This window comes from Anarrhichthys ocellatus, unplaced genomic scaffold (genome assembly GCF_004355925.1).
Source record: "Anarrhichthys ocellatus isolate YVR2014 unplaced genomic scaffold, GSC_Weel_1.0 scaffold8, whole genome shotgun sequence".
NCBI lineage: Eukaryota > Metazoa > Chordata > Actinopteri > Perciformes > Anarhichadidae > Anarrhichthys > Anarrhichthys ocellatus.
In genome coordinates, this window is record NW_022280038.1 from 10143287 (window position 1) to 10151789 (window position 8503).

General features: G+C 42.6%; 1 protein-coding gene across 2 annotated transcripts in view; it reads right to left on the reverse strand.

Annotated features, from left to right (window-relative positions):
- The window catches only part of LOC116384194 (alpha-2Db adrenergic receptor-like), a 9975-nt gene extending 7500 nt beyond the window's left edge, over positions 1-2475 (reverse strand). Inside the window, exons 1-2 of one of the 2 annotated variants that reach the window (XM_031848659.1) lie at positions 2339-2475; positions 1259-1651 (exon numbers count right to left, since the gene is read on the reverse strand). In XM_031848659.1, coding sequence (XP_031704519.1) covers positions 1259-1576 — 318 coding nt within the window. In that variant the 5' untranslated portion in view covers positions 1577-1651; positions 2339-2475. Of the gene's footprint in view, positions 1-1258; positions 1652-2002 lie in introns of both variants that reach the window. The other variant, XM_031848658.1, reaches the window with a different exon arrangement.
- Positions 2476-8503: the final 6028 nt, after the last annotated feature.

Genomic DNA, 8503 nt, shown 5'->3' on the forward strand with positions numbered 1-8503 from the left:
ATTTTCTCATAGACTTCTATACAACCAGAGGAGTCGCCCCCTGGTGGTCACCAGAGAGAATGCAGCTTTAACACATGAAGCATTGGCTTCACTTTTAAGAGGTTCTCGCCTGGGTTTGAGGGTGGTGTAGTCCTGTCTGAACTTTCTAAAATGTACAAATTTCATCACCTGCAGCCAAAGTACAAAGATGTCAGTGTGTATGAAGCACAATTTTTACTTGCCAACATCAGAATCGTCTAACAAACTCAAACCAACACCAGAAGCCCATGCATCACTTCAACGTCACCTTGTGTTAACTTCTGAACTGTATCTGCTAATGTTGTATAGACAATGATATCTAATAATGGGTTTTGCATTGAAACATGCCATTAATAAGCTTTCTTGTTTTTTTGCCATTGTGTTTGTATTAGAAATATGTAGATTACAGGTCCTACGTGAATCCTACTTATTTTTTCTTTGCAGAAGAAGAGCTGCAGCAGGAAGACGTGGCGTTGGGTGACGTGTTAAATTGTTGGATGGATTATTAGCGATGCTAGCTGTGTGGCTCAGTCGGTCCACCAGTTTGTTCCAGACTGAATATATCAACTATTGGATGAAAGGTCATGAAATGAAGCCTACTGACTTTTTACCATTGGGCTGACATTTTCTTGGATGGATTGAAATTTAGCACTGATATTAATGGGCCCCAGAGGATGAATCCTAAAGATTTTGGGGATCCTCTGACTTTTCCTGTAGCACCACCAGCAGGGTTATGGTTTTTGTCTCATGACTGATGGATCAGCCCAATATTATGCCAAGTCATAAAATAGTCTATGGTTGCATTTTTGTACCGGAACACATATTGTCCGGGTTTTTTTGTGTGTCGCTCAGGACTAAATGTCAATGTAAAGTCAATTAGGATTCTTTTTTTCGTGATGGACACACAAATGAAACGCATCCACGGATCGATGCAACGGTCGGAGCAAGTGACAAAGACAAAGACCACTTACGGTATCCAGAAATATCAACCACAAGAACCACTATCAACGTTCAAGACCTTACTAAGCGGCTTTGTTGCCTAAACCTAATGTTCATATTTGTTGTCGAAACTTAACTTTTGTTTTGTAACGTAATGTGCCAAAAAAGAAGTCATTTTCTGAGCGACACATAAAACAGACAATTTGTGTCTGTGTAACTATTTCACGAATTGTCGTTGCAGATTGCTTTGTGAATATCAGCTGCAAAATGGAGTCATAGGGCAAAGAGTCTGTTTCCTCACCTCGTTGGCCAATGAGAAGGGGATGACCAGCGTCGCCACCAGTATGTCCGCTGAAGCCAGAGACACCAGGAAGAGGTTTTGAGGGGGCCTCAGGGCTCGGCTGGTGAAAACCGCCACCACGACCAGCACGTTACCCACCACGGTGCCCAGTATGATGACCGTGACCACCAGCACGATGAGCACCGACGCCACCTGCGAGTGAGGAGGTAGAGGAGGAGATCTCGGCGAGGAAGAGGAGGTCTGGTTGACGCTCTCCAAAGAAGAGTTTGGTGATGAAGTGGCCGGCGTTGTGGCAGTGAATACATCCGATAGGTCCATCCTGGTTAAATGTCTGGCGTTATGATATCCCCATTTTCTGTTTGGACTCCAGTGCGTTCACTGCGGACAGATTATCTTCATGCCAGCCAGTGAAAAAATGACAGAAAGTACAAAAATGAGAAGAGGAATGAGAGAAAAACAAAGGGAGAGCAAAGCCAGTGAAACAATCTGCCAAAAAAAAGATGTCTCTTTGTTTACAGAATAAAACCATCAAATAACATCCTTCACCGGCTTCAAAATATCAGATTTTAAATCTCTCAAATAAGAAAAACGCACATGCATGTCTTAAAATCCTTTCAGAAGTCACAGCTGTGGTCAGTATTTCATATCATATTTGATCTAAAAACATACCGCTCAGCGTTCCTGCTGCAACAAAAGCAGGATTTGCAGGATTTAAGTTAGGATTAAAAAAAAAAAAAGTCATACCTTTTAAAATGTCCATTTAAAAGCCCATCTGAGCCCAGAGGTTGACACACTAAAGCTACAAGACTCGCCTACTTATTCCCAATGAGATGCAAGGAAATAAAGCGAGACAAAAAAAATAGAAAAGCATGTGCATGCGCAAGTTGGAGCAAGAACAGAAACCCTATTTGGAATGCATGGTAGCCTCATACTGCTGCACTCCGAAAGAGATCAATGTGGCAGAAAGAAGGGATTGAAAAGTAGCGAAGAAACAGCCGAAAAGAAAAAGACTGAATGGGAAGAAGAGGAGGACGAAGAGGAGAACAGAACAGAAAACCAAAAAAAACAAGACGTCCTCACTTTCATGCGTGTCGTTGCCGTGCTGAGTGACACTGCTGCTGCCGCCGCTGCTGTTCACTGATCCTCCACTGCTGGAGAAGAGAGGAGGAGGAGGAGGAAGAGAGAGAGGGAGGCTAGAGATGAGAGATGAAAGGAAAGAGTAGGAAATGCACGAAGAGGAGAGAAGAATTGATGCTTGAAAGGAGAAGAAGAGGATTTGAGAGGAAAGAAAAAGGCCAAGAAAATAAGGAAGGAAAGAGAGAGAGAGAGGGAGAGAAGGGAGGAGAGGTGGATGAAGGGGGAGATGAGAGAAAGGTATGAGACAGGAGAGGAGGGCACTACGAGAAAGAGTGGGAGGAAGAGAATGAGAGGAAAGAAGGAAAAAGAATACAAGGAGATGTAGGGGTGAGAAGAGGAGAGGAGGACAGAAAAACAAGAGGATGAATGCAATGAGAAATGAAGAAGAGGAGGGCACAACGCGAGAGAGTGGGAGGAGAGATACAGGGACGACAAGAGGAAAGTAAATGAAAAGAAAGAGAGGAGAGGATAGGGAATAAGAGGAGATCAGCAGGGGGAGGGAGGGAGTTAGAGGTAAATACAAAGAAGACAAGAAGAGATTAAAAAGAGGAGAGGTGAAGATAGAGAAAAGGGGAAAATGAGACAGGAGAAGATTGGAGAAGACAGGGTGAAGAGGAGGGATGAAAGGAGGACAGAGCGAAAGAGAGGAGAGTCTACGAGGATGGTGGAAGAGGAGAAGGAACAAGGGTAGAGGAGAGGAGAAGAAAAAGAGGAGATGAAACAAGCAAAGAGGTATCGAGGGGAGGAAAAGGAGATAGCAGGACATGAGGAGAGAGGGGAGGGATGAAGAGAGGAGAAGAGAATGGAAGAGAGGACAGGAAAGGCGAGAGAAAAGGAAAGAAAGAAAACAAGACAGGACATGGAAAGAAGAGGGGAGGGGAGGAAACAAGTGTAGAGGAGAGGAAAGAGGAAAAGAAATGCAAGACACGAGGAGAGGTTAGGAAAGAGAGGAGAGGAAACAATGATAGAGGAAAGACAAAGTAGAGAGGAGACAAAAGAGGAAAGGAAAAATAGGACAGAAGAAGAGAGGAAACAATGATAGAGAAGCGGAAACAAAAGGTAAACAGGTTACACGGAAAGGATAAGAAAGACAGGAGGAAACAATAGATAAAAATGAAAAGAAAGAGGAAAGGAAAATAAAAAGAAGAGAGGAGAGGAGGCAGTGGGGATAGGAAAGGAAAAAGAGGACAAGACAAGAGAGGAAACAAGGAACAGGAGAGGACAAGAAAGGGAGAGGAATACAATGATACAGGAGAGAAGAAAGAAAAATGGAGAGAGGAGAAAAAGAGGCTACAAAAGAGGAGAGAAGGAAAGAAAAAGAGGAGACTTGAGGGGAGGATTAGATTGAGAGCAAATGAAAGAAAGCTGCTAAAAGAGACAGAATCAACTTTTCACTGATCGTCAATCGATTCCCATTTAACCTGAGATGAGTGGAGAGAGACTGACAAACCTTCATCTCTTTTTATTTCATCAGGCTCACTGATGCTCTTAATTTAGCCGCCTGGCACCGAGCGATGTCATGTAGGCAGAAGAACCGGAGCTTCGCCTGCAACGCGGCGACTTACAGTGAACACAGCACATGCACGCTGTGACCCTCACACGCCTCTTATGACAGCTTCACTGGCTGGAGACCTCTGCAAACCACACATCACAGAAAGCCCACGCGACATGAATCCAGGCCGGGGAAGTAATCCCATGATGCCACAGCCCGTAGGCACACTGCAGATATATTTATTTATATTCATACAGTAATTTCTTCCCACTGTACTCGCTGCCGAGCTGGATAAACATCAACAAGCTGCACTCAGGGGGGGTTCACTCCGGGCGTGTTGTTCAGAGCTGTTTATCCAAACTAAAGAGCATTCGAGGCTTCGGGTCGGCGTGAATAATAAAAATTCACACGTCACCACCGAGTGAGTTCGGGGTTTGACTCGCTATCAGAAGAAAGAAATTAAATAAAAAGAATTGTGCTGTATATTTATGCTAAACAGCATGGAAACAACCAGTATGCGCTATTCTTGTAACTGATAGTAGTTTACTAAGAGCTCAGGTTAAGTGTTAAAATCCAACTGATGTGTTCCAGAAATAGACACATTGGTTTGTGGACTGCCGTTATGAAGCCTCAAGTTAGGCATTTTGGCTGTAGCCATCTTGTTTTTTGTCCGTCGCCATGTTGGGTTTTGTTTTGTAACCAGAAGTGAGACGAGAGGGTTGAGCTGAGTACAACCGGACGCTAAATACAACAGGATATTAAGGCGAACAAAAATGTTACAATTAACTTCCATGAACTGATGAACACTGTGAAAGAGTTAAAGCTGTGAGACAGAAACACGGACAAATCTCAGCGGCGATTTGGTCATCGCCATCTTGACTGTTTGCAACCTCTGAAAAGGAGTTAGCATAGTTGGAATGCGAAGGAGTGACGTTGTGACGCCGTATACGGCTCTGGTCAATCACAGTAAGCCCGCCCTAAAGCATCCCCTGCTTTATGGTCTGTTTGACTCTAAATGGACCATAATGTAATAAATGAACATCATGCTGTATTGAAGAAGACTTGAAACTAGAGATTGAGACCATAAACTCATGTTTACAATGTTTACTGAGGTAATAAATCAAGAGAGAAGGAGAGTCATTTTCTCATAGACTTCTATACAACCAGAGGAGTCGCCCCCTGATGGTCACTAGAGAGAATGCAGGTTCAAGAGACTCTTCAGCATCGGCTTCACTCAGCAGAACCGGAGGTTGCCGCCTGGTTCCAGGTAATGTTCACCATCCTGGTTTAGCTGTAAACATGCTAACATTTGCTAACAAGCAAAGTAAGACAATCACAAAAACTGTAAGTCTGTTTGCTTTAGAAGTTTAGAAAACCTTAAATGAACTCAAAGAATAAAAGCAGAGGAAGAAGAAGTACTCAGACATTTTACTTTTACTGACAGTTAACTCCAAAATCAAAAACATATTTCTCCTCGTACCTGTAGTGCTATTTATCGATCTGGATTGTTTTGGTGTGTTAGACTTATCTGACTTCTCTCCAACATAATGGGACTAGATGTCGCTCGGCTTGTGAAGAATTACTCTGCTACAAGTATTCTGCAAATTAATTAGTATCAACATATACACAAAGTAGAGTACAGTAAAGTAAAATCATTCTTTCATTATGCAACATGGCCTAATTCAGAATAATATAAGTTATAGTATTGGATTATAATTAGTGATGCATTCATGTGTTTGTCACTTTAATGGTGCAGCTGGAAAATGTGGAGCTCAATTTAATTACTTTATAACTGAAGTAACAGATCACATAGTTTATTGACAATTATTTGTATTTTGATCTGAATCTTCAAAGTAATTAGGAATATATAAATAAATGTAGTAGGCCTAGAGTAGAAGAATTAAGTTTAAGGAGGTGAGAGATGGCGGCCGGACAGGAATCCAACAGGAAACAGACTCAAATGAGTAGTTTACAAGGATACAAGGAAGTTACCGCACTAGGTTTAGCCTGAGTGGATGAGATAATAAGAGCGCTGGGAGGAAAGCCGGGGTTGATGTAACTGTGGAGTTGATGAGTAGATTGCTGACAGGTGAGAGCAGAGAGAGCTGACGACCAGATGGATTCAAGGATTCACGGATAATTCACTGTCATAATGCAACACACCAAACGCAGTTGTAACCCATTTACTACCAGAGTAAAAACATGAGAAGCAACAAAACAAAAACATTTTTTAAATATTGCATTAACAGCAGCAACAAAACGAATTCTCTGGCATTAAAAAATTCAACATCAGGGAAACTTCATCCATCAACTGTGTTTGAGCACCGAGCATCTTTTTAGCACCTGCATTCTCTCTACTGACCAGCAGGGGGCAACTCCTCTAGTTGCAAAAAGAAGTGTGATTGTATGGAAGTCTATGAGAAAATGCTCCTACAGTCCACAGACCAACGGGTGACATCACGACCGCTACGTCCACTTCTGATGTGCAGTCTATGTCTACGATCTTTTCCTTAAACCTTAGTTTTTGTTGCCAGCATGGTTCTGTGCTGCAGGGGCTCGCACCAACACACTTATATCCCTCAAAACATAATAAACTTACTTTTTGGAAGGTCTCACATATGAACCGTTGTGAGGATACGTTGCACAGGGCAGCTGTGTGGCTCACAGATGTGTATCTGATGGAGGCTTCGATATACAAACAAAAGTTGTCAGTGGGATCAATTCATTGTTCTTTCATTGACAGTAAGAAACACACATCACCAGACTATATCATATATCATATCATAAGTGTGGTACGTGTTGATGTGGTTTTCACGGCTGCTTACAGACACGCTGCTCTGATTTATTATCTCCTTATTATCACAAAACAAACAATTGCCTCCCTACACAGATAGCAGACAACATACGCATTTAGAGGCATGTCTGTCTACCTGATCAATCATAATCAAACATCGGTCCTCTGCAACCTAAAGGAAATATCTCTTCAGCTGTTCACTACGTCTGTCTGCCATTTGATGCTGGGCGGGTTGTATACAAGGGGGGGGGGGGTTATCCGAGCTAAACGAGGCTAAAAGGAGACGCTGGGTGAGAACACTCCCGATTCATTTATTTATAAGGATTTAGTTTGGACGAGGAGTCCTACGTCAGCTAACTTTAGCTTGTGTGTGGGTGATGCCAGAGGCTGTTCTGGACCCAGCAGCTCTTTGACGGTACCGACATACTGTACCTGTGTTGAGATGCGTTTAGTCGAGGTTGGAATACAAAACCTGCACCTTTGTGGGTCGCTGATACCTCCAAAAAACTGCACAGCTCAACATAAGCTGTGGAGGAGTTGCAAGAAAGTGTTAGGATTTACCCCTGAGAGGTTTCAGTAGATGAGAAAAGGGCCTTGCTCAAGGGCACATGAGTCTTACATTTTGTGGGAAGAGAGAAAGACTGATCCCCCCCGTATCTCTGCAGACTCAGACCCAGAGGACGGATCCAACAACAGCCTGTTTAAAAGTCTCTGCGAAGCCTCGAAGTAAACTTTCTGCGATTTGTATCCATTATATTAAAATAATGTGCACAGCTGTCCAAGGAAACTTCCGTCTAATTTTGATTTACAGTTTATCTAGGACTATTTAGTCTGCCAGAAATTCTATGATTTATGAATTTTTACACAAATTACATGAACAGTAGGGCACTCTTCTAACAAGAAAACACAAACAGGAAACACTATCAGGAGGCAACTTTCCCTTTCAATCGATACGTGCCATCACTCAACAGGTGGTGTTAGTCAGGCTGAGACGCCATCCTGCAGTGCTCGCACTCCAGACAAGATCCATCGCTGGACTACAAGGGCTATGGAGTCTGTTCCTAGTCTGCACTGAACCTAAACTCAATAAATCATTTTGCACCCTGACAGTTGAAGTGTTCTCCTGGTTTAGCTTCTGTTCTCTGCAGCAGCCTTCGAACCTAAAAGTGACAAATACAACTGAATACATTAAGTTATCTTTCATGTTCTCTGATTTGGTATTCAGTGTAGAAAGAAACAGCATGATGCACGAGTATTATCCCACTAAAATCACCTGATAATACATGCAGAGTGAAATGTGGGAATGTGTGTTGTGTTGAATAAAATTAAGAAAAATGAAAGGAAAAGACATAAAGGTCGAAGGACGGTGATAGCAGATTATTCAGTTTGAATAAATGGATAAAAAAAACATTATTAATCAGAAAAATGCCACAGAAAATGTGAAGTATTAATTTGTTTCAAGGAAAGAATGGCGGTTCTTCTGATTTACTGTCGGCCCTGTGCAGCTCTGCAAGTGGAAACTGTGGAGAAGCATTACAGCCCGTAGACACTCAAGTTTCACTGAGCTGCTGCAGCAGAGGTTTTGGGAAAACAGCCCGAATCCTGTTTGACAGCTCTGCGGCAACTACTGAAAAAAAGCGAGCGAAGAACCCAAAAGGAAGAAGAAGAAAAACAACTCTCCATTTTCTTTTCTTTTTTCACTTAATAGCCTGGAGAGTGAAGCGAGAGGTGACGTCTGAGGACCCTCAGAGTGAGTCATATCGCCGACTCTGATGGAGAGAGAGAGAGAGAGAGAGAGAGAGAGAGAGAGAGAGAGAGAGAG